General features: G+C 41.0%; 5 protein-coding genes across 7 annotated transcripts in view; 2 read left to right on the top strand and 3 right to left on the bottom strand.

Annotated features, from left to right (window-relative positions):
• The window catches only part of LOC132995519 (SH3 and cysteine-rich domain-containing protein 2-like), a 191946-nt gene that overhangs the window by 111457 nt on the left and 54742 nt on the right, over nucleotides 1–25747 (top strand). The gene's annotated exons all lie outside the window — the stretch shown is intronic.
• Nucleotides 1–25747, bottom strand: part of aclya (ATP citrate lyase a) — a 105461-nt gene that overhangs the window by 30099 nt on the left and 49615 nt on the right. The gene's annotated exons all lie outside the window — the stretch shown is intronic.
• dnajc7 (DnaJ (Hsp40) homolog, subfamily C, member 7) lies at nucleotides 109–6685 on the bottom strand. The gene is made up of 14 exons (XM_061065906.1): nucleotides 6594–6685; nucleotides 5744–5832; nucleotides 5499–5623; nucleotides 4987–5100; nucleotides 4625–4699; nucleotides 4397–4515; nucleotides 3713–3866; nucleotides 3357–3521; nucleotides 2741–2832; nucleotides 2331–2404; nucleotides 2083–2229; nucleotides 1813–1965; nucleotides 1589–1651; nucleotides 109–1470 (listed from the first exon to the last, which is right to left on the bottom strand). Exons 1-14 carry the CDS (start codon nucleotides 6665–6667, stop codon nucleotides 1433–1435), a joined length of 1482 nt encoding a protein of 493 aa, XP_060921889.1. The 5' UTR covers nucleotides 6668–6685; the 3' UTR covers nucleotides 109–1432.
• On the top strand, nucleotides 7109–10492 carry nkiras2 (NFKB inhibitor interacting Ras-like 2). The gene is made up of 3 exons (XM_061065533.1): nucleotides 7109–7225; nucleotides 8979–9220; nucleotides 9472–10492. Exons 1-3 carry the CDS (start codon nucleotides 7132–7134, stop codon nucleotides 9712–9714), a joined length of 579 nt encoding a protein of 192 aa, XP_060921516.1. The 5' UTR covers nucleotides 7109–7131; the 3' UTR covers nucleotides 9715–10492.
• Nucleotides 15954–25747, bottom strand: part of znf385c (zinc finger protein 385C) — a 114772-nt gene continuing 104978 nt past the window's right edge. For 2 of the 3 annotated variants that reach the window (XM_061065525.1, XM_061065528.1), the window contains 5 exons: nucleotides 23979–24431; nucleotides 23692–23879; nucleotides 22344–22442; nucleotides 21743–21832; nucleotides 15954–19688 (listed from right to left, as the gene is read on the bottom strand). In XM_061065525.1, coding sequence (XP_060921508.1) covers nucleotides 19458–19688; nucleotides 21743–21832; nucleotides 22344–22442; nucleotides 23692–23879; nucleotides 23979–24431 — 1061 coding nt within the window. In that variant the 3' untranslated portion in view covers nucleotides 15954–19457. The remainder of the gene's footprint in view (nucleotides 19689–21742; nucleotides 21833–22343; nucleotides 22443–23691; nucleotides 23880–23978; nucleotides 24432–25747) is intronic. The other variant, XM_061065527.1, reaches the window with a different exon arrangement.

The raw sequence follows: 25747 nt of genomic DNA, 5'->3' as shown, positions 1-25747 counted from the left end.
GGTATCATAGCAACCACACTAACAAACATTGGGAGTAACAGCGCCATCTTCTGCTCCACCCGCGTAACAATCACATTCATCAAACACTAAAACAAAGGAAACATTCCATTAAGGGGAAACCCAAAGGAGGCCAACTTTATTGACATGGCTGGTACTTTTCAAGGGTGAAGAGAGGATGGTTTCACCAGAAGGGCAAAAAACGATGAGCAAAGATGAGGACACTTTACTTCATGAAGTGCACCAGGAGAGCAACACACTCATCAAGGAGTTAACTGAACCTTCCACGTTTCCATCATCCCACACAGTGCCTCACCTCTGATAACGGCAAACACATATTAAATGTCATATTTGTTCTATTCATGTCCCCCTGTTGCAAAGAGTAAAATAAGCCAGCCTGCGTTATAATCACACACACAGAGAGAGCACATCTTTTCCTGTGCAAAAGTTCATGCAGACCAAGAAAAACAATATTCTTCCTTAATTTGTGTCAAAGGATGGTCATCCTTGTTGCCTCCTTTGAAACTTTTTTTTTTGTATAGAAGAAAAGTGTCCTCATCTTACACCAACACCAGACAGCAAATTTACAATAAATATACATATCAAAATAAAAAAAAAATGGAAAAAATATTCAACTATCATCACAAATCAACACTTTACATTCCAGTAAAATGTACAATGCAGCAATCTGTGAATGGCAACATCAAACATAAAACTTGTGACAAAGAGAGGGAAGTGGACTTTGCAGGTTATAAAGACAGCAGCGGTCTCCACTGCTGTCTTTCTAATGTGCTTCAGCTGTGGGCTCCAGCTGTAAAATAACCAAAAAAAAAAAAAGACTCCTATTTGCTTATGACAAAGATGCAGTTGTCAGTGTGGATTCATAGCAGCCAACTTTTTGTCTGAAAAATTCTTCAACAAGAGGGAGATATGCTGCTTGCTCAGTGATTTTCTTCACAAATCATTAAGCAAGTGACAAACTTTCATGCAGGGAAACCTTCCTCAGCAGTAAGTTGAGACGAGCTGGGTAATAGCTTGCTAAGTGGCATCTCAAGAGTTTCCCCATGGGTGTCACTTCCTGCATGGCTCCCTATAAGCTCTGATACAATAGCTGCACAATCTCTCCTTTCTCAAACAGAAGAGACCTTTTGGACCAGCCACTAGCCATTACTGACTTTCAAGTTCGTTTTATCCTGCAAAGAAGAAAACCAAATCCAAAACCAGTAACACTATCAACTCAGCCAGAGCCGTCCTGGTGTCATTGCTATGCGGGATGTGCTGCGTGTGGTCATTTGGTTTGCATTCATTCAGTCAATGGCATAGACAAGAATCTGACTTGCAATAAGTCAGTCATTAAATATGGATGGTGGGTCAGGGGGTTGACATTGTTGAAAAGTCCTGATGTGGTAACATGTAAGTGGAAGAAATCTTCGTATTAACCAAACTGGAAGAAGAAATTTCCTGGTCCAGATGCTGAAACAAACAAACAAACAAACAATAACAATCAAACACGGATGTATTCTCAGAATGATGATGTCATTCCCTCTGGTTGACAGTTGAAGAGTGTACAGCTACAGTTTGTATGTATTACCTTCAAAACTGAAACCTCCTGGGCCTCCAAAGAAGGCCTTGAAAATGTTGTTGGCATCAAAATCTGGAGAGAAAAAAAAACAGAGAAGAACAAACAGAGAAGTTCACAGCCAGATCCTTGCTATAAAAAACAGTTTTGTAGCATAATGGGGGTCAATAAGTTCAGACATGACATGTACTTTCACCCTCGAGACCTCCCACCCCACGGCTTGCCCTTGTGCTGACCTCCCATGTTCATGCCATCATCCTCCAGATCCTGACCGCTGTCATAGCGAGACTTCTTCTTAGGGTCTGAAAGCACGCTGAAAGCCTCGCCCACCTCCTTGAACTTCTTCTCCTCTTCCTTCTGCATCTCGGGACTAGCTCCGCTGTGACGGTCTAAAGGGAGGAAGTAAAAAATTTAAAAAAAAAACAGAAAACCACAGGAGTCCTTTTGACTGAGTGAAACCTGTAGATATATAATTGTGTACAATCACACAATAACTATCTGATCACCTGGATGATGTAAAAGTGCACGTTTGCGATAGGCTTTCTTGATCTCATCTTCTGTGGCATTTTTATCCACCCCGAGCACTTTGTAGTAATCTTTCCGTTTGCTTTTCTTCAGCTCAAGCTGAGCATGTTTTAGAAGGTGCTTGTGTTCTACAACATGACAAAGACGTAAGTAAAAAAAACAATCAAAACAGAATATATTTGCTAAAGGCTCAGTTTGCTCTGCCACTGCGGAAAAATCTCATTTTCACCTTTTGTCTTCTCTGTCTGATAAACCTTCTCATAGTCTCGCACTGCCTCTTCATACTGCTCTGTGTCCATGTAGCTGTACAGAATACACACATACACCAATAAGTCTATGATAGACTCTTTTCCCAGTTTATATGAGAGCAGATAATATTAACATCTTTTCAGATGTATTTTTGGAGAGACAGGACAGTGGATAGAGTAGTACATCGGTGAGAAAGAGAGTGGGGAATAACATGTAGAAAAGGAGGCACAGGTCAGATTTAACCCGAGCAGGCCTGCTTTAAGGACTGTAGCCTCTATACATGGGGCGCACGAGTTAACCAATTGCGCCCCTGGTAACATCTTTCATCAGTCAATCAAAATACAAAGTAACCAACCGTCTATGTCTACAACAAAGGTAGTATTAACATACCACTGTGCTCTCCGTAAATAGGCCTTGATGTAGGTCTCATCCAGTTTTACAGCCTTGGTGCAGTCTTCAATGGCCTGATCTAGTTTCTTCAGCTTCAAAAAAAAAAAAATAGACAGAAGGTTAACTTGGCAAGAAATAGTTAAGAGAGACAAACAGGAACCTAATTCTCCTGACATGTTAGTAGGAGGAGCAGCATGGCAAATATAACATACATTCATAGAGTTATAGATACAGATGGAGCACAGTGAAAAGTCTACTTGAATGCTGACTTGAGAAACATTTTGAGTTTACAGGAGCCAGGATACTTACACCCCCCTGCAAAGTTGCATGCTACTTCTTGCATGCAATATGTAATGCACAGATGTGGAATGGTGGGGCGAACCTGCTAAGCCCCTGATCGGCCCTGTAAGGTAAATACAGACTTTGGCGACGTGTAAAGCCTGAGCTTCTTTGTGTCATTTGTCAGAGTTGTTGCTCTATCACTATTAACATCTATTCTGTGAAAATGTGCACATGATGTAGAAGTATGTCACTATGGCAACTCATGATGCAGCAAACAGTCCCACAGGATGTTCATTTGTTGATGCAACTGCTGATATCTTCTGATGTGACTCACCTTTGACCCAACAGTAGCCCTGTTACAGAACAGCTTTGCGTTGGTCTTGATGTTGTTGGGGTCTATTGTTAGCGCTTCCGAGTAGAGCTCATAGGCTGCATCAAAGTTACCTTCCTTGAACGACTTGTTCCCCTCCTCCTTCTTTGCTTTTAGTGCTTTAGCATTCTGGAAAGACAATGCATAAAAAAAAACCCACAAGAGTTACTCTGCCCTGCCTGAACAGCAAGCTCAGTGAGGCTTAAACATGGATGACACAACACCTCAATGTTGTATTTTTTTCTTCTACCATATGAGTTTACAGCCGGTTTTAGAGGTGAAGTCTCCATTCAGACATGCATGCTATCAAAGTTACTCACTCTGCATGCGAGCCGAGCCTTGTCGTGGTCAGGAGCCATACGCAAGGCCTGGACGAAGAACTGGACCGCCTTGTCAATGCAGTCCTCATAATACAGGCAGAGACCACGCACATACAGAGCGTCTGCATTAGTGGAGTCCATTCGCAGAATATCACTGAACAGGAGCAAATGATTTATGTTAATGCCAATCTATTCACTTCAGGAAAGCAAACTTACAAATGATGAAAAACAAACAAGCAACTTATTAGAATAAGCACAGAATAATTAGATAGTCAAAAGAATCAGACAAAAAAGTCAAAGTGAAAGTGGCGGCCATCAAAGACTACAGAGACTCCAGCACCCTCTCTCTCTCTCTCTCTCTCTCCAGGTACCCCACAGGTAAACAACATTCTTATAACAACTTTGAGTGTTAATCCCTCCACTCATCAGCACCCCAAATCCCAAAACTAATACCATAGTTCCATAGGTCCTAAGGAAATGCTATTATAAAGGTGTAATGAGGAAACACAGGAGGTAGGATTCAATGTAAAAAATCCAAAAGAGAATAATACAGATGAAGGAAATAATGAAGATGATAAAACACTAAAAGATCATCTATAAAAATTGTAAATGTAAAATGCTCCCCTGTGTCTCATTCGGCTTTACCTTGCACTCAGTTAGACATATTTCAACATTTTTTTTTACCTGGCTACAGACTGAGCCTCAGGGTAGCGTCCCAGCAGGGCTAAGCACTCTGCCTTCAGTATCTTGAACCTGTGACAGGCTACGGCTGACTCCAAGGCCCGATCCATGCAAAAAACAACCTGGAGACGACCACAGCACACTTTCAGTCTGTGTCGGTTGACATGACATACTGTAAACAACACACGAGTGACAAGATAAACTAACATTTAGAACCACTGCGTAGCTTACCATCCTGAAGTCTCTCTTCTCAAATCCAATCTCGGCCATTCTCTCGTATTCCAGGATCGAGTCCGCAGTTTTCAGCTGTTAAAGACATTGGAGGTGCTCGGTGTCAGTGAATCACATGTAGTGGTTATTTAACTGCTCTGCGGCTACCACTGGTCCCTTCACTGTTGACTGCTTAAAAAACTTCCAGAATACAGACAACAGTCAATCTATGAGTAACCCCATTAAGAATTAACTTTAGTTTATCCCCTCTTAAACAGTTCAATGTCAGATCTTTTCACTTTATCTGAACCAAAGCTAATCTGATAGCGGATCATTTTTGCCATGTTGTCAGATCTTGCGCTGTCATACTGAGGACATCTCACCTCCTGCTGGGCTTGGCTGCTGTCAGGCTCCAGCTCGAGAACCCTCTGGAAACAGCGGCTGGCAGCCATAGCATTACCAAGGGAGAGGTGGCACTTGCCCTCCCGCAGATGGCCCTGTGTATGAAAGACTAAAGATAACTTACTGAAGAAATAATGTGCCTGAATATACTCCTCTGTAAAATCACAACATTAGAAACTCAGCACTAACCTCTGCTGAACCACTAAGAAGTACAGGGATGTGCAGGACAGGTACACAGATCTGAACTACGTGATCAAAAATATTTATGCTTCATGGTCCCATGTAAATGATTCTTTCAGAACATCTGTAGCTCTATATTTAACTTTCACCAAAGTAACAATACATCAGAGAGTAGTATGGGATCACGGCTATGCATAGAAGCAGAACTTTTGATTATATGGATTAATGTTAAACGAATCCATAAATAAGGTTTTACAGATGAAGGTGTAAAAATGATTCCCTCTAAAATTCCGTTTCGTTTCCCATAACCTGCCTTCGTGAAGGAGTTATCTAGCCGGACTGCTTGTTGGGAATCTTCCAACGCCTCTCTGTGCCGACACAACATCATAAGTGTGGCTGCCCGGTTTCCATAGTAACTTGCGTTCTTCGGACACATGTCTGCATAAAATACAAGTTCAGGGAAAGACATCAATCCAACTTTCACCTGCCATCAAAGCACCGAATTAACAGCATCCCGTTAACTAACAAGAATGACCCAAATTCTTGAGGGATAAATACCTATGGCCTTGGTGTAATAATTAAATGCTTCTGCATAATCCTTCTTGATGTAAAAGGCATTGCCTTGCTCTTTGAAGCCCTCCGCTTCCCTGTGTAACATTTAGGGTGGGGTGGTGGGGGGGGAGAGAGAGCAAAGGTTAAATGCAAACTTAGTAAACAAGAGTTGGATGAGTGTACTTAATGGCACAATGTTGACTTTTACTTGGGTAATTATCGGGGGCCGACTTGCTGGTTTTTGTTTTACATAACTAGACCATTGGACAGCAAGCTTAATCCTCTGTTAAATGTGAGCATCACATGCATAATGATGCGTGAAGAAGAAGAAGCCATGCACAGGACTGTAACAGACAGTGAGGCATCAGGGAGCTTCCTGGCCTGAGTTGGCTAAACATAGAAAGAGTCAAACCAGGCAGGGCAGAAGTGTCTCTACACCAATCAAAGACGAAGCTATTTTGTGGAGCAGGCAGGGGGGGCAGACCCTGGAACATATGACACCATGCTGTGGGCTACTGCCATTACTTTTTTTGGAAGCCTCTCATGTTTTTACATCACGACCACACAGTGGGTGAGTGGTGTCAGCCAGGAAGTTGCCATAATTAGAATATCATAAAACGTGAAAACAAGATGATTAGTTCTTACCCGACGGCCAGTGACAGATTAACTGTTCAATTAAAGCTGACATACAAGCACATGAGCTAGCTGGATGGAAAACAACCATGCCAAAATGCTATCCAGGCATTGCGACGAACATTTTTTTACATAACAAAGGACTTCTGGACAAACATGTCAGTGTATTACTTTAGTAAAGGTTGATTACAGCCGCTGACAACAACGCCTGAATGTGTCGTACCTTTCTAATTCTTCGTCACTCAGCAGGTCCAAATCAGGGTCCATGTTCACAGCATCACAGTTCCCCGTCGCCATTTTGCCCTGAACGGGGGGAAGGGGCGGGGCCACATACTGCAGTAGTTACGCACACTGTAAACAGGAAGTAGCCCGCTCGGTAAGGAAAAGAAAGCTGTTTGCTTACATGCCAAAAAAAAAATGTATTAATAGAAAACAAACCGTTATCCACATGTAGCTGAAATCGTCGTGTTTAGTTGTTAAGGCACGGATTCATGTGAGGCTGTTAATTTCGTTTCAATTGTAGCTCTTGGTTTGTGATAACGCCATCGGTTTCTCACGGAAAGCTAATGCTATGCTAATCATAATGTTGACAGTGCATACCCATCAAGTTAGATATTACCATCAGCGCAGTAATAAATGAATTAATCATTTTTTATTTTTTTTTAAATGTTTCTAACCAGATGTCATTGTGGTAGCATGCTATGCTTAATGTGTCACACCTGTGTATCCGAATTACAGATTTTCAGACCTGGGAGTGAGTCATGGGCAAAAGCTGTAAAGTGGTTGTGTGTGGCCAGGCTGCAGTTGGTAAAACAGCTGTACTGGAACAACTACTGTATGCTAACCATGTTGCAGGTAAACCTCATCTTGTGTTTTAACAACTAGGGCTGGGAATGTTTGGGTGTCTCACGATACGATTCCGATTTTTTTTTTTTTGAACCTTTATTTATCCCATTGAGATTAAAAACCTCTTTGACCTGGCCAGGATTCAGATTCAGAAAACTTTATTTATCCCAGAAGGGCAATTCAGTTTCACAACCTACCGAGCCATTGAAAAACGCAAAGACAACACAAAGGAAAGAAACACATCACCACAGCATTCAAACAGTTCCATTCACATGTCAGTAACAACAATTCAACAGACGAACAGGTCATGAAATGAGAAAGCCAGAGCTATTAATCTACAATTTCCTAATACAATGACAGACTTGTTCAGCGTTCAACAGCCTGATAGCTGAAGAGGGATGAAAGAGTTGGAGTATCTATTTGTCCTCCTTGGAGGGGCGAGATAGCGCCGTCCAGAGGGCATTAAAGAAAACTCAGATGAGACAACATGTTCAGGTTGGTTTATGATCTGTTTGGCTTTCTGGACCACACGCACCCTTCCACAGGGAGCGCAAGTCTTTCAGCTGGACTCCCAATAATCTTAGAGCAGACTTTTACGATGTGGTTCAAACTGTTCTTGTCTGGCCAAGACAGGCAGCAGCAAAAACACAAAGTTACAGACGGAAATACAAAGAGAGTACACAGTACAATTTACAAAGCACAACATTTTGGATTAAAGTAGAAACCATCTATGAGTCATATCTGAGACTCAGTTGTTCAAGCAGCCGAGCTAAAAACATCGACATCCTATAGAATCTGCTTCCATGTCTTTCATTTGAGAGTTAAAAAAACATTTAAGGACACCATGCTCCTTGAGCTTTAAGTCATTCTGCAACAGATTCCAGGCTGAGAGGTGCAGAATACCCAAAAGCCCTTCTCCCAATTTCTGTCCGGAGCGTTTGGGACAGAGAGCATAAAGAAGTCCTGAGAGCGCAAAAGAATACTGTCCGGTACTTCTCTGCATGATAAAAACACATAGATATAGAGGAAGCAGACCAAGATATTGCCTTATATGTCAAGGTGTACCAGTGTATGAGCCTACGGGTCGCCAAAGCGGGCCGTCCAACCCGAGAGTACAACTCACAATGGTGAGTCAGAGCTTCACAATTTGTAATGAAGGATGCACGGTAGGCTGTATCAAGCATATGGAGACACTGAGCAGATTGGAATTGGAATCTATTTTCGATTCTATTTTTCAATTCCAATAGATTCTGGATCCATGGATTCAAAGTCTATTTTTGAATTAGTAGCATACATACTTCAGCATCTACTCCAGTCATTACATACATTTATTTTTTTCCCCCACCTCTCATAACAACACTGTTCAAGATATTTCCACACATAATTATCGTATTACTGTTTTGAATTTACTGTTCACATTTTTTTTTTAGTCATTAATTTAACATTCAAGATGATTTAGTAACCCATATAACACTTGCTATAATGTCCAGTATTTAAATGTCAATAAACATGAGTGTCAACCATCAGGATAATACATACAATTTATTTTCATTCAGTACTATTATCATTGAGTATAAACTGTTTATACACAGCTTATTACATCCTATACCTGTCTTTTTCTTAACTTTGTAAACAAGTTTCTCGTGTCATTTTGAGCTAATAGATTGCACACGTTTCCTTGAAAATGTTGAAGTCATAAGTTCTGACGTACAGAAGGCATACCAACCCTTGTCACAACGTGTGTCTGTGTTTGTATGGTCAGGTTCAGAGCCCATGGAGACCCTGGAAGATATCTACATCGGCTCCATAGAAACCGACCGCGGCACGCGAGAGCAGGTGCGCTTCTATGACACCCGAGGGCTCCGCGATGGGATGGAGTTTCCTCGACATTACTTCACTTTTGCGGATGGCTTCGTGCTTGTCTACAGCATTGACAGTAAAGAGTCTTTCAAGCGGATGGAGGCCCTGAAAAAAGAAATTGACCGTCACCGAGACAAGAAGGAGGTGAGGTCTAAAACTGTTAATATGTTGGGGAGGTTTTTCATTCTATGTAGCTGGGTTAATTAGAGGGGATCAGTCCTTGAAACCCCCCCCAAAAAATGATCTTCTTCCTCTGTTCTTTGTCTTAGATGAGATCCTAAATAATGACTTGTTCTTTCTTCTGATTCTCTTTAAATCTCATTTAGTTGTAGTGCTCTGAATCGGGCAGAACGTTAATAACACTAACCTGATGACCTTAACCCCACACTCCACAGGTGACCATTGTTGTGCTGGGTAACAAACTGGACAGGCAGGACGAGAGGAGGGTCGAGGTTAACATGGCCCAGAACTGGGCCAAGAACGAGAAGGTGCGTCTGTGGGAGGTGTCGGTGGTGGATCGGCGCACGCTGATCGAACCCTTCGTCTACCTAGCCAGCAAAATGACCCAGCCACAGAGCAAGTCCACCTTCCCTCTCAGTCGCAACAAGAACAAGGGAAGTGGTTCTACAGACAGCTAAGTGATAAGACACTGGTGCTATGTGAAGAGTGAGTAAGGAGACAGGAGAGGGGTGCAGAATGGAATCAAACCCTTAGTATCTATTCAGAAACACTGAAGCATTGAGGGAGTAGACGCTCTTTTGGATAAAGTGGAGAGAAAGATGGTTGATTGTAGGGACGTTTATTTTGACAGGGGGTGCTATCTAAATTTGATGTGTGTGGAAAAATAAGACTTTGTGATGACTTTGTGAGAATGCTGATGTTTTGGCATATCAGCTGAGAAATGGACGAATACTGGGGTTTGGGTTAGTCATTCCCATTTTAACAGGTTGTGTTATTGTCAAACTCTTCATCATCCGTAAGCTAATGTTCCTGTCATACTGAAGTTCTTGAGCTGCTGACAATTCACATTTTAATCTCAGTTGATACTTTCAGGGTCAGAATATAAAGGTTGGCAGACTCCTGGCTCTCCCCGTGTTGATAAATTAGAACCTATCTCACATGTACACTGGCTACAGATGTATTTACATGAACACTACATGTATATACAAGCTGAACTCACTCTTGTTACCTGATGATTGCATCACACGAATGCTGAATTCTTCACATTGTAAAAAGACCCAACATGTGAAGGGACGTTTATTGACACATTATTGATGTTGTACAGTAACTTTACTGTTTGCTGATCCAGAGATTTGTTACACCTTTTATGTTCCTTATTGTGGAGTGAATGATTGACATTCCTTCAACACATATTGCCTTCTGCACAAGCTTTAGAAGAGCACATGTGTTCTAAAATTGTTTTTCACTTGAATCGAGGTTTCTGCAGGATCAGATGCTGCTTTTTCGTGTGACACATGAAAGACAGAGCATTCAATATCGCCAGATGTTCTGGCATGAACAAAACGACTCATCGTATAGTTAGACACAGTTTCAGATGAAGTTGAGGCTGAGATTTTTTTTTATTTTTACAAAAGTAAAATTAAAGATAAGTTCTAATAACCTGGTCACTGAACTGTTTATTCAGGAAGCAGCACGAGTGAAAATTTGAGAAGCTTCCAATGTATGTTTTATGAAAAGGGAAATGTGTTGATATTGTTTTGAATATCATGAGTTTGTGCCAGAGTTGATCAGAATTATGTACCAACGTTGTTTTGATGTGGAAACAAAGCTTTTTCTGTTCTTGTCAGTACACCATGTTCACTTCAGTTTTGTTTGCGTTTCTTGTGAATAAAAAAAAAAAAAATGGTGTTCCTCTTTCTAGAGTTGTTGTTCTTAGTAAAACGAATGATGTAAATAAATACAGAACAACGTTTGTTTTAGAATGATGAGTTGTTGGGCCTTTTAAAAATGTCAAGCATCATTACAGCACAAAGGTCAGAGTGTGCACAAACATCATGAGGCCATGTGAAGTCTAACCCTCAAAATGTCAAGGCCAAGAAAACATTGGAGTTTAAAGACAGCAAGATTCAAACCCAGTTTATAAAAGCTTAAATAAACTAACCCGGTGGTATGTTTACTGGCCAGAAGACGTTACTGATCCTCTAATAACAAAGTGGATGTTCTTATGTTTAATTACAGGGAAATATAAAAGTCTTGAGGGAGGTCAGTCATGTCTTACGTCAGCTACAAATGTGTTCATTTTCCTGAGTGTACAGTCTACAACATTTCAATATCGTTCAATATTAGTTTCATGTACCATTGTTATTCACTGTGAAAGTATTTGCTATCATATCAGCCCTGAGGCTGGGGTGAACGTCAGTTGTGGAGTAGACCTGTATGTCTTATTATAACTAACTCAAAAACAAATGTAATTGGTGTTATTTGAAAAAATCAATAAAAATAAACTAACAAAGAACGGCATAGACTATGAGCAGCAGCAAACATCAATTTCTTCTTATTGCTCATGCTAGCTGTTTCAGTTTCCATCTTCTTGAGTGTATTGGGAATTCAGGGTTTACTGCCCTCCAGTGGCCACTATGAGGAACTGCAAGAGCACATACTAGCGTCAAGTCGGAAACAAGACTAGACAAAACATCCGGTAAGACCCTTCAGAATAAAGCTATAATACAACACGGCGAGTCATTATTTAGCCCACTACAAGTTGCAAAAAAAATAAAAAATAAAAATAAAAATCTAGACAGCCAAATTACCTCAAAAATTACAATGTATTAAACTACGTTGAACTTTTAGACTTTTTAAAATACCAATATTTTATATTATGTGATGTCAAAGAGCCCAAAACCCCCCACAAAAACAACAACAACAATATCCTTGAATCTTCATTAGTAGAAAAAAAATATCTGGAATATCTTGATTAGTGATAACCCTATATTCAGCCCTATGAAAACCCTTAGGTCTCCTGATGACTATACATTAAGGTCACAAAATTCAACATTAACTAGTTGATTATTATGCTAATAAGTAGCATACTGGCTACCTATTACGCATTATAAATCGTTTATTAGTACTTACTTTATACGATTATTGTCTGTATCTAATAGTTCATTAACTACTAACTAAGTTAGGAAGTTGTTGAACATGTATTCTGATCCTAATATATGGCCCTTAGAAGGTAGAGGTAAGAATAAGCATAAGATCATAAACAACTTCCTAACTTACTATCAATAAACAGTAATTATGAGGGTATTGCAGGCACACTCTTAGTTAATTACCTATTAGCTAAAGACTAACTGTCATATAGAATAAGGCACTAACAAGCACTCAATAATGACTAATAAGCAGCCAGTATGCTACTAATTAATATGCTAATAAGCAACAAACAAATGGTGAATATTGTTACCTTAATTTAAAGTGTTACCAAAAAATGCTTTTATTCTGAAACCTCATACTGAAGACAGTTTATTATTTTAACACAGTCTTCTATTTCCATCATAGAGGTCAAATCAGTCAGTTGTTGTTGGCATCAGTTTAATAGTGAAGACATACCTGACAAGGTCAGCCATATTTAGTCAGAGGAAATTATCTTCTAGCTCCAAGTGGGGGCGTTAACTTGAGAGGTTAATGTAAGATAATGAGAAAACCTCAAGTGGAACATAAATGAAATTATATTATACTAACCTTTGTTCCCCCAGAGGAAGCTACCATGTTCTATCTCATTTCAATCATGTTCTTTTTAATGACTAGAACTGAGCCAGAGCCGGGTGTTACTTCACTCAGTGGGCCCAATTATCTAACATAGAGGAAGAAACTGGTTGTCAATACTCTGTTTCTGTATTGATCCACACAAGAATCAGAAGATTTGTAACACAAAATGTAAAATACAGAGTGTGAGCAGGCCAGAGCGAGAAAGCGATTTATCACTTTGTCTCTGTGATTTATGAACCGTCCTCCTCCTTCAGACTGCACTGACCACAGAAGAAAAAAATCTCAATTGCAAGTCAGAGTCACGGGCCAACAAGGGGAAGCCCATGTGTTACAACCTGTAATGCTTTTTATTACTGTTTTCCCCTGACTGCAGCCGAGCATCCACCTCTCCCAGAAGAACCATAAAACAGATAACCGTTTTTCTCCCTTTGTTGTTTTCCAGCAAAGATAAACTAGACAAGAAGCTGCTGAACTGACCTTCTTTTCACAGCAACAAAGCATCAAATTAACAAAACAGTACAACACAAGAGTGAACGCATGCAGTCTTAAAAAGTGGTTGCATCTATTTTCTCCAGGCGGGAAATATCAGCTGCCCTCAAACCAAAAATGATGTGAAATGTTAGCGATCATGTTGCATCACACAAGCCTGTGACAACGATTATTTGTCTCTAAAGCCCAGGATGATTTCATCTGGGATAAATAGAACAGAAGGCATCCTGAAAGGTGCACAAATTGGATCTTTCATTTAGTTTGTGTATCCAGCGAGTGTGCTGAACGAGTATGACACCTATGACGATATATCCAGGGGGACGTGTTGACACATTGTCTCCCACCAGTCAATAAAAGACAATTTAAGCTCTGTGAAAGGACAAAATAAAGACTCTGTGGAAGCTGAAAAACAAATTGATTTGTTTAACTGCTCAACTAACTAAATCCTCCGTTTCTTTTCTCTTCCTTGTTTGGCCTTTTTTTTTTTTCAAGCCTCAATTTGCAGAATCAGTGCAGCGATATTGGCGACATTGTGTTCCATGGACGGTCGCTGCCTGCTGTTTCATATGTTTCATTGTAATACAAGCTGTCATAATAATTATCTTTATAATCTTAATTATGCTGCATAAAGTATTTTTTGGAATAAATGTTGAATATCTATGACCGTAACATGATATAATAAATAAAAAAGATGTGAAAATCTGTGTTCAGCATGTATACACCTCAATGAAAGTATATTATGCATTAATATAACTATGATGGAATCATGTTGGAACAGAATGGAATGGCTAGTAAAAATAAATCTGTTATTTTTAAATAGAAATATGCACAATGTACAACTAGTCACTATTAGTTTAAAAGCAACAATGAAAACATAACCAGGTATTCATTATGTTCTAGATGGTTTCTCTCTTTGTGTTCTATAAGATGAGAGATACACAACATGCTGCAGAAACAGCCCTTTTAAAATATATTTTAACGTAAGATTCAGAGTGAATTATACAAATTGATGTTGAAATAAACCAGAGTGCATTTTGTGTCAAAAAACAGTATTTACACATGTACAGGACAGAACCAGTAAAGAGATAATATGTATCTTATCTAAGATGTATCTCTTTGTCCACCAGTGTCACAAAGATCCAAACAAACTGAAAGGCCTTACTGGAGCTTTAATAAAATTGAATAATCATTAATGTTACTGAGCTTTTTTTGTTGCTTTGTTCATATTAAAAATAACTTTTTTAAAGGAAATTACAAATAGATTTAAAGTGTAAAAAGAGACCTCATTAAGCTTAATCCACACCCTTCTATGTCATATAATCTATCTATAAACATGCTACAATTAGCACTGAAACAGTAACACATAATAGGCCGACACTTATACAGGCTCACATCAGCCTCATTAGGAGGACCTTAATAAAAAAAGTGTTAACCATCGTTTTGCTCTTCCTTGAAGAAGAGGCCTCCACTCTCTCTCACATGCAACACCCACACAGAAGCAATGTTTCTGAGGGGTCACCCTCGAGTAATGGAGTGGGACGGGGGGGGGTGACCACCACAGCCAGAGATAAGGGTGTCACTCAGTGAGATAAAATGATGGATCAATACAGCTGACACGCTGGTGTCACAGCTTAGCAAGGTCATCGTGTCCTTCTGCCACGTCGCCCACTCCTCGAGTGCTGCAGGATCCAATGGCTTTTCTTTGATTGGCACAACGGATGTGGTGAAGCTTGATGCTGTGCTTATCTGCTGTTTCCACAAAGGACGGGCCGGCGTGATAGCTTGAAGTGCACAGGACAATAAATAATCCAGGAGAAAACAGAGAAATTACAACAGAGCTAAACAGAGATAAATACATGATTATCCAGAGAGGAAGAGGAAAGCTCGGAGGCACAGTTTATCACACACCAGGTTTACAATCCTCTGCTGATTACACTGTTCAAACTGATTTAAGACAATCCAGGAGGATGCATTGTTAAGTACTAAATATTCCTGCGAAAAAGAGATCAAATCTGGAGTACAATGCACCCTATGATGTACGCAGACACAGGAGATTAGCCTGTCTCTAAACACCATCAGCCACTCAGGTTTATTATTGTATCAGTTGTCTGTGTGCCACAAATGAAACAGTGCTCGGACGCGGTGCTTTCAGCTTATTTTTCTGTTGCTTTCACTGTTGCATCCTGGCTTAGCTCCATTCCTGCTGTCACATGTTGTTTTCTGAAATGACTGAAAATGAGTAGCTTTGTGTGGCCGCACATAAACAGCTGTGTGGGAGCCAATACCTTCTGCACCTGCAAACCAAAAAGCATTTATATAAGAGCTTTCATTTCATCAGGATAGTTTGAGTAACATTTCCAAAAAAAGGAGTTTTCTTCTCTCTCTCTTTTCTTCATGGGATTTTTGTACCAAACATTATTTAATCAAAGACTGAGAGTGAGCACAATTTGGAGCATCTAAGTAAACATGAGCATTCATGTTGTCACTGTTTATTCAGAAGCAATCATCTGCCTGAGGTTTTTTTTTTTCACACACCCACACACGTATTGTCACTGCAAAAATGTCAATCTGAATCAAAGCAATGCCTTCTGGGATGTTGCTGTTTTCTCATTTTTACTCAAGAAGAAGGAGAAAAGCACACACACACACACAAATTAAACCATTTTTTACAAGTTCTAAAAGCTTTATTTTCCAAAATCCATCACTTTTGCTCTCTATGGTACAGCACTGTATGTCTATTTTTGTTTGTCACTCCATCCATGCGTACAGTGTTTCCTGCTCTGTCGAGCTGTGGAGGGATACCCTGAATGGATGGTCATGTAAGCATTTGCTCAACCTGTCACCCCTGAGAAGGCCTGGCTAATGTGACTTTAGGATATCGTCTTAAAAAAGGCCTTGAATTATATTATTAATCAACAAGGAGAGGAAAATAAGCTTTTAAATATCTGTTTTTGTACTTAAAAAAAACATGTTTGTAAAACCACGTAAATAAACAAAGATTTTTTTTTCTTCCATGTATGCTGCACAGAGCCTACAATAACATAATCTACCCTCTTCTATGATAGCAGTTCTTTATGATACAGATAACAATAGCAACTCTGATAAAATCTCTATAGTTACTCTATGGTTTCTACATATAATTTAGCCTTCTCTAGATTCTTTATTTTAAGAAAGTTTCACTTCTTCAGGTCAGAGTTCCCACTGAGCGACAGAAACAAACAAACAGTGAAGATTAAAGGCTGGCTGGTTCACTGAGTAATGCAACTGGGGGGAGGGGAGGGGGGTCACATTGATATGGCGGGGAACCCGGTGGCTTCGGTTACCCAAAATCACTTGGGGGTCCTTAAACAGAAATATAGGTATGTTGAGATGTTCTGTAGAAGCACAAGCACTGAATGGCAATTACAGGGTTTGTACGACAGATGGCACTGCTGCATCACAAACAACTATACATATTGCACAATGAGAAATGCATAGGATCGCTGTAATTTAAGAGAACATGATTTGGTATGAAGGGAGGATGATGTGTAATGCTTCAAGTCCTTCTCGCCAACAGTCCGTTTTGGCAGAAGGAGGGCTGCTTGTCAGTCGAATTCCTGTGTGGGCAGGGGGGAGACAGCACACGGCATGAACAGCGATATGACAGTCGATGTTGCTCTTGTGACACTCGTCCCGAACACTTGTCTCTGATGTAACAATGTTTTGCTCAGTGGAAGTCATACAAAAGTTTTTCCCTGCTTCACATGAGAGTGAAAAAGCAGTGTCACACTGCAGCGCGAGAGCAGCTGGGAATGAAACCTCGTCTGCTTTGAATCCCAACATGCGGAGGCTTACAGTGAGCATCAAGAGAAGCACCGTCAACGCCACACTTCAAATGATTCCACGCTGACTGTTCAGTGTGACCCTTGGCTGTGTTGAAGTACATGATACATTGTTACAGGTGTGTACAGTATAGAATAGTTAAAGCCATTGACACACTGAAAACACATTATAAATAAAACATATTGAATGTATTGCTTTAAATGTGAGACTTGTCTTAAAGTGATTTTTTTTTTTCACCTGATTGTTTTTTTTGGGTTCTCAAAGCAGAATTCTCACTAACATTGACATGGGATTGTAAAAAAAACACTCCAACAGCAAAAAAAGGTGAACATCAACACAATTTTTCATTGCTTTTGTAAGTAAATCAGTATTAAGGTGCTTTTAATGTGGTTGCCATGGCACTGTGCTTTGTTCCCTCCCACGCTGTGCTCACACTCTGCAACAGGATGTCAATCAAGCACCAGCTGGGCAGTGGCCCCACCCAATGTCTACCAAACTTAAACTGAGCTCTAAAATCCCATCATGTCTCAAGTCATCCTTTGTGTTTTTATTGTGTGTGCGATTGTGTCTTGGAAGGGTGCTCCCTGCTCCTCATCATTGTCTCGTGCTGAGTTAACGCCACAGACAAATCAAGAGCAACAGTGAGGTGAGGACATGGGGATGAAGGAGGAAGAAAAACGAAAAAGGAGCAGTCATGAGGACATAAGAATGAATGTAATTTTTTGCAACGCAAGACATCCAAAGCTGCAAACATGTTTTCATGCCGCCAGCTTGGAGGGGAGAGAACGCACAAATGATGCACCGAAGCAAAAGAAAGAAAAAAAAAAAAGCCATTCTAAAGAAAGGACAGATCTGCAAATTGAAACAAAGTCGAGTTGACAAGCTGACCTTTTCTGGACCTTAATGAGTGCTTAATCCGGAGGATACAGGGGTGCGAAAATAATCGGACTGATGCAGTGACTCAGAAAAATGAAGAGAGCAAGAAATGTTTTAATTATATAAGTCAATGGCCCTGGGTTTCAGTGTTTGGGAGGACTGGTGGGTGTAAAACAGACTGTATAAGAGAATGGATGACATGGCCGCTCCCCAAAAGTGAAGCCAAAATCAAATGGAGCTCATCCTATTGACTTGCGGCTTCATAGGTCATAAAACCTGCCTCCTCCAAGTACACAGATCCCACATGGGTCAAATGAAATCATCAAAATACTCATCAAATATTGTTTCGTTATCAAACTTGATCTTATGCTGATTTATTTTTCATGCATTTTTCTGACACGTTTGGTTCTAATTCTAATTGTTTCTAAAGCTATATGATGCTACATATGGGGTTTAACGCCATGATTGACCACTTTTTTTTTGACCAGTGCGGCTCCTGTGGCGATGCATGCACCAGATTAGTAGAGTAGAAGAGTAACTGTGAAAGGAGTAGTAGCAAACGGTGACAAACCTACACAAGAATCTGTTCTGCTATGGGCTGTACCGATCTGTACTGAGGGATCTTTTACATTTATTGATGAGGTAAATGTGAGTTTTGGTTAGAGAAATGGGCAGCCTGTCATCTGGACAAGAACTCGTAACAGGGGCTATTTTGGCTTCACTTTTGTACAGTGGAAGGAGGGTAAGGTGGGTCATGTACATGTATCTTTATAAACAGTCAATAATGCAAAAAAATACGAATGAGGTTTTAAAATATGGAGAAGTTTGCATGTAGTTATTGTATATAGTGTGTAATAAAGTTGACATATGGTACTTGTACTGAGAGCTTATATTTGCCATATGAAGATGACGATCCATTAAGCTTGTTGAAACCCCTGATGAGTGAGACAACCCGTCCACATACAGATGGATGCTGCAGATTCAGCTGCTTTAATTATCTACGATCCTCCCACTGTCCATCAAACCCTCCGCACCAATAAGTTAAAAAAAACATTATATAAGAGCATCAAGTAAAGGGACCTTATTCTGTGGCAACCACACTAAACATACATCTAGACTTGTCTATATTTGTTCTCTAATAAATTACACAATAATATCCATAATCTGAACCACATTGACCCATAAAATGGCTATAAAAGTGGCCTCTGTGCACCAGTCACTTTCTGGAGGCCGGTCCTGCTCCTTAGGTCATGATAGGAGGAGCAGAAAGAAGGCATGATGGGGGATCTTGGCCTTTAGGATAAGAACAGCTCTCTATGGAGCATCAGGACTTGTGCACTTGTTCCGGTAAGTCAGGCGGGCTGCATAGTTCGCTTGTGGCCTTTGTCATGTGGGTCACACTTGAGGAGGGCCTGGGGTTTGGTAAAGGGACAAGGGTGGAGCTCAAGTTGGAAAGGGGCCGAAGTCTTTAGTAAGGGGAGAAGATGATGGGTGTGTGTGTGGCTCGCAGCGGCCCAGGGGCGGGCCGGAACAATGTGGGACCCAGGAAGGGGGTCTGGATGAAGGTGGTGGTGCCCACTGGGTGGCGCAGAGCCAGTGGGTTAGTTGCCATTGTGCACAGAGTTGGCTGGGTGAGGGGGCTGGGCAGGAAGCCAGTTGTCAAGCTCTTGGTCAGCTGCTTCTGCAAGGCCAGTTTGGTCTGGAGAAGACAGGAGGGGGATCGGGGAGAAGTGAGAGAAGAACAACACAAACATGTCTCCCAAAACCAGGGGCCTTGATTGCACATATAGAGGAATGCATTTTTATACATCACTCTGTACTAAATACCTTCCACAACTGGTTTCCTGATAGAATGTTACATGAACACTCATCAGACAGGTATACACAGGTTAATGCAAGGTGTACAGAAAGGACAAACTATCCTTTTTCAGCCACAAAAAAGTTTCAACAACTATAATTTATTCCATGATGTGCTCCTTTTTTTTTTTTTTTAAACCTAAGAAAAATGCTTTACTCTCTGGCCATGAGATAAATGCAAGGAGACTAGATTAGATGAGATATGGAAATGGAGGTACCCCAGGATGCTGCCGTCATTTTTCACAATAACAAATTGTAAAGCACATTGCAGCTCTTGTAGACTTTCATCTTTGTAAAAGCAGCTCAGATAACAAAGTCTTGAGTTTGTTCTTTTACAAGGAACATCAGCTGTAATCAGTTAGTGGTGCCTCAAGAAGTGGACAAACTCTTCATTTTTCCCTGAAATGTTTTTTTAAGTGTCATGTCCAGCAGAGGATAAAAGGCCTACTCTTGCATATTTAGTTTGTACTTGCCAATTAAAGACAGAGAAGGGAGGGTCATCCATTCACCATCCTAGGAAAAATTGCAGCATACTACTGAATATTGTCAATCAATGGTGTGAATCAGAGGAGATTTAGAAGTGGGTATACCCTATGGAGACTGAAAAATAAGTGGGCATACTCCGTATACCTGTGTATACCCTGCACTACACCACTGGCTGTAGTTAACATGGACGTATACAGTGCAAGCCAAAATGTTCAAGCTACCAGATAAGCATAACACAATTGCTTCTCTGTTTCAAATTTAGAAATTGGAGAAAAAAAACTGTATACAGATGAAAAGAAGCTCGGCAGCAAAAACATTTTCATTTTAATCGTCCTGTTTGTCAGAGCTGCCAGTTTAATCCAATGTTACTGTTGTGAAATTAAACTGACTGCAGCTGCTTTCTTCTGCAAATGAACAAACTACAAACCTTTTCAACCCTTCAGGTGTGAAGAATTTTGATTCACAAAGATGAAGACCGTAATAGCATGAAACTAATAACAAAAATAAATGATTTCATGCTAGAAAAAAAGGTCTGAGAGAAGACTCAAACATTCAGGATGGAATATTTTTCGGAAGTTGAAACATCTTTTTACGTTTCATTTGTTTCAAATTTTTCAAGATACCATCAGACAAAGATCGAAGGATTAACAGACTGGGCTAATCTCTGTCCACAGAGCTGCCAAGTGGGAGTAACGCCTTTCTTCCCAGTTGGATGTAACTCAGGAGTCAAGATAAATCATATAATTAAAGGAAATCTGTAAAATTGTTTAAAACTCTGTAAGGCTGCTAAATTGACCAGCCCTTAAAGAGACAATGAATATTCAGAAGGCCGTATTCAAAGTTGAAAAAGCATATTTAAATTACCCATTAGCTACCATCAGACAACAGCTTCTTTTAGCATTAAGTCACTTCCTTGCTAACATTATGGTTAGCGCATGACATTTTCTGAGGTATGCTATAGAATAATGAAGGGTACTTTATCATTCAAACCCAGCTATATGTAAGAATAGCTATAGGAAATAGCTGAAATCTGATGGCAGATAACTGGTTAAGACAGATTCTTATGAATCATTAGAACTATTTGTTTGATTCCCTTCGTTTATAGAACTTAGAACATTTAAGACACAAACTACAACATTGAAACAGCATTTAAGTCTCCATCAATGAGTGAGATGTCAGAGAAAAATGGCAGACACCAGGGGCACCGATATAGCTCCTCCCACTTGACAAACTCGATCGAGATCACCACGGGTCAGTACATTGAGTCGCACCTCTTTAAAAAACAAACAAATAAAGACTTAAAACAGTGTTTTCTTCATTATCTGTGCTCTGTCCCCTGCCCGTGGCCAGGCCTAAAATTCAGCCTCCTCTAAAAATCCAACCCCAGGCTCGGCCTCTCCTTCCACTGACCTGCAAGGAGAGGGAGGTGAGATTGTACTGGCTGAATGCTTTCTTCATTGCAGACACAGCCACGCCTGCATAGCCACTCCATCTCACGTTCTGTAGGATGGAGGAGGAGGAGGAGGAGGAGGAGTGTGGGGAGAGGGAGAGACGGGGAGGTGTGTATATGACAGGAGCAGAGAAGTGATTAATCTGGAGTGCTGATTCAGGCTGCTGTTGTCAGTGCTGGTGAGGGGGGTGGGACGGTTTTAGACCTGTCTCAGGGGTAGGGGATTCACTGAGTACAACAGTGTGCTTAACCTCTACGACAGTTCAGGCACACAAGAGCAAGACATAGAGGCCCCTGAGAGCCATGTAACAAGATCTGTGTGTGTGTTTTGTAACTGTTTGTCTACTGGGACAGGGGTCGAATCAGTTAACTTTAATGGAGCTAAATTAAAAGAGCTTAAATATGCATTAGTTTACAAGTTAGACTGGATTTGTTCCAACACATTCAAGCATATTTGCAGTAAGAGAAAGGCAATCATGACTTGATTGTCCTCCCGGAGTGTGTGTGTGTGTGCATGTGTCCATATTGCAGTGTTTTCTTTGTCTTCATGCTGAAACTTACCGCTAAGCTGGAGCTCGGCTGGCTCTTACTGTGGGGGGTAAATTTGGGTTTGGGTGGTTTTCCGGCCAGCCTATCCTTGTGCCTTCTGCTATTCATGTGCTGCCGAGACCAACAGAAATACCATCAGAGGGCTAACAAGCATCTGTTATACCACAGTGGAACAGCTTCCAATGCTATCTGCTAAATAAATAATGGCTACACATCGAGAAGTGCATAGAAATTACATCACATTACTTTCGCTCCCTGCTGCACTAGCTGTCTCCTGCTCTGGCTGCGACCCTAACAGGCTTATGTCCTCCTGGGAGAGGGGATGTTTGCATAAGACGGGTGGAATGCGTCTATAAGGCTCAAGCAGGCTGGGTGCTCACACATCCCAGCATATCTGCATCATTTCCACAATCCACTCCAAGCACATGCAAAGCCTCCAAGACAATCCCTTCACTCAGATGCAGCATTTAATGAACATCAGAAAGGGGGAGAAATTACTTCCCCCCGACTTGGTTTGATGCCAGTGTAACCATAAAATTAAGTTCGGGAGGTATTAGCAGCTCGCAATAATGAGCAGCATATACATGCTTGCTCACTGTAGAGCTTTGCAGTTAGTTGCAGCACAAATGATATCCGTCTAATGAGGTAAATAGCTGCCGGTTTAATAATCTGCTTTCATGTCGCTTTAGAATAAACCCCTTCTTTGATTTACACCATCCACCGCCAAGGTTATGTTAAATGGCCTTCTGGATCCAGTAGGGTCTTTAGAATCCAATCTTTTTTTTTATCCATCGCGTTATTATACATCATTCGTGTGAGCTTTTTAAAAACCTGAGACGTTAGAGGTCAGTGTGCTCCAAGTTCAATTTGTACAAAGCAGTTTGACGGTTCTGCTAAACTGCTAACTATGTGCGGGCACTTTTTGTTGCCAGGCACTGTTGCCACATCATGTGTTTCTGGAGGTGAGGTAAATGTTAGAAACAGTTTCTCTTCTGCTTGATTTAGATGAATATCAGTATGTTTTCCTGTGGAGTCACCCGTACTTCCATCATGCCCCATTAAACAAAATACAGGTTAGCTACACTATCACATAACATGCCTTGTCAAATCCACGAGGATTTCTCCAGGCTCTCTCTTGCCTCCTATTCTTTCATTGCATACAACACAGGACGACTTTTGTAGTGTTAAATGTTCTTTAAGGTCACGTTGGTCTAAAGGATCAGTATGCTGCATTGTGTTCTTACACATTTCTGTCCATTGTCCATTTGTTGCCCCTATTTACAGACGCAAATGACAGAATCCACAAAGTACATTAAATGGTCAACTAGACAAACTGTGCAATGCATCTTTTGACCCTTACCTGGCTCAGCTGTGTCTCTGAGTTGACAAAAATCTCACACACTTCACACTGAAAGTTCTTGCTGGGCACCCCGACGCTTCCTTTGCTGCCCAGCCGCTTACTCTTGCAGCCTGCGCGAGCTGCCACCACTTTCCCCCTGCGTCGAGGCTGAACACTGTGACCCTCCAGCATCAGTTTGTGCTTTGTACCTAAATGATACAAAAGAGAATTTGCAATCAATGACATTTATTTCACTCTCAGATCCCCAAAATTGTCAAATACAATTCATTATTTCAAAAGCCTTTTACCGCTGTTGTGTGCTTCGAGTTGGGAGACAGAGTTGACTGTGACTTTGCAGACAGGACAATGGAGGTGAGCCTTGCTCTTCTTGGGGTCCTTCTCCTCATCTAAATGTGACTCCTCATTCGTGCTGGATGAGTCTGCATGGCTGCCTGACTCGTGGGTCTGGCCTGCAGCCTCTGAAGCCTCTGGAGCCTCTGAGGCCTCTGGAGCCTCTGGAGCCTCTGGAGCCTCTGGAGCCTCTGGAGCCTCTGAGGCCTCAGCCGCCTCTGGGGCTTCAGGTGAGCTGGTGTCTGAGGCCGTCTCTGAGAGCTGGGAGGAAGGTGATATCTGAGGGGGGGACATGGTGATCAAATCCACAGAGGAGACCTCGGATACCAGTGTCAACATCACTGAGCTCGTAGGACTCTTCTCAGGCTCCTCCTCCTCCTGCTTGACCATTTCTAGATCAGACTGAAGTCCTGTATGAATGAGATGAAGAAAAAAATCAGCACATCAGATCAGTTAAATATACAACCTGATCATGTGGGCCACCGAAGCTAGTTGTGAGCATGTCATTGACATACTATTCTATTGTAATTTAACATAGCAAGTAAAGTTTATTTATATAGCAGCTTTAAAGAGCAGACGTCACAAAGTGCATCACAATAAAGTATTAAAAAAGCAGAGAACTTGTTGGTAAAGAGATGCTTGGTAAAACATTCAGAAGTTTGGTAGCAAAAATTATCTTTTTTTTGGAGCTGTGTGTCTGGCCACGTGCTAAACTTAAGCCTGGTATTCACAATTCATAAAACCACATTTAAGACTGGCTTAACTTCCTGAGTGTAAATATAAATTCAATGAATGAATCCCTGAAAAATAACCTCCTTTAATACAACACAAAAGTCGGCTTTAGCAGTGCTTTACTAGTTCTAGCTGTGTGGCATTAAAGTATCATCTTTAGTTTAAACCTTGTTGAACAGTGATTAGAACTGGTGCTGGCAAGTAAATGTTATCAGCCTCCTTCCTCCCTCCGTTCTTTTCCCCTTCTCTCTGCCTCCCTCCTCGGACTATTCAAATATCAAGTGGACCTGGAGTCAATATAAACAAACCAATCGACTCCTGGGCTCGGCCGATAAGTCACCAGAGTTCCATTACACATCTCGCCTTAACCCCGCAGCTTCCCCGAGGGAGTCACACACTTCACCCCAGAGCACTACGCACTACGCTCGCTGAATATCCCCAGCTTATTTGCACACACACACATACACACATACACACATACACACACACCATGCTCCATTGATTTTTCCCTTTAACGTCTCAGAGTAAATTCATCATTGGAGATAAGGGTCTTCCTCTGTCATTCCCTGCCAAAGAAAAATAACCTGTATAGCACCAAGATTAGAAAGTCCCCTTGCTGTAATGAGAGTGACCCCTGAGGGATTTGAGCTCCCCTGAAGAGGCCTTGGGGTGTATATGATCCTGAACCGTTGTGAAAGACAGAGCCACCTGAGATGCCTCTGGAGGGGACTGATACTGATCACTGGATTAAGCAGGAACCTTAGAGAGGAAGAGAGGAATCAAAGCCCTCAAAAATCCAAAGAATAAAATCAAGAAGGATCTCATTCAACAAAGAATCATTTATAGCTATCCCTGCAAAGCTCAAGCTTTCTTAATTTTCCAAAAACTTAAAGCTAATCAGCCATAAAACAAGTTACTTTTATACTCTTTCGTCAGATAGTGTTGATATGATTGACCAGTTCATCAAAAGGAAGAACAGGAAATGTTGATAACT

This window comes from Labrus mixtus, chromosome 20 (genome assembly GCF_963584025.1).
Source record: "Labrus mixtus chromosome 20, fLabMix1.1, whole genome shotgun sequence".
In the NCBI taxonomy this organism is placed as follows: Eukaryota; Metazoa; Chordata; class Actinopteri; order Labriformes; family Labridae; genus Labrus; species Labrus mixtus.
Note: the sequence above shows the minus strand (reverse complement) of the source record. Positions and strands in the feature narration are given on the sequence as shown.

Bases quoted from the DNA above. Each gene is read 5' to 3' on its own strand.
- dnajc7 (XM_061065906.1), bottom strand. From the start codon at position 6,667: ATGGCGACGGGGAACTGTGATGCTGTGAACATGGACCCTGATTTGGAC. The intron at 5,101-5,498 runs GCAGGTTATGGG...TTTCATACACAG, and splicing joins TAGATAACTCCTTCACGAAG to GGCCATCTGCGGGAGGGCAA. The intron at 4,516-4,624 runs GTAAGCTACGCA...GGTCGTCTCCAG, and splicing joins AGAAGAGAGACTTCAGGATG to GTTGTTTTTTGCATGGATCG.
- nkiras2 (XM_061065533.1), top strand. From the start codon at position 7,132: ATGGGCAAAAGCTGTAAAGTGGTTGTGTGTGGCCAGGCTGCAGTTGGT. The intron at 7,226-8,978 runs GTAAACCTCATC...TTGTATGGTCAG, and splicing joins GTATGCTAACCATGTTGCAG to GTTCAGAGCCCATGGAGACC. The intron at 9,221-9,471 runs GTGAGGTCTAAA...CACACTCCACAG, and splicing joins GTCACCGAGACAAGAAGGAG to GTGACCATTGTTGTGCTGGG.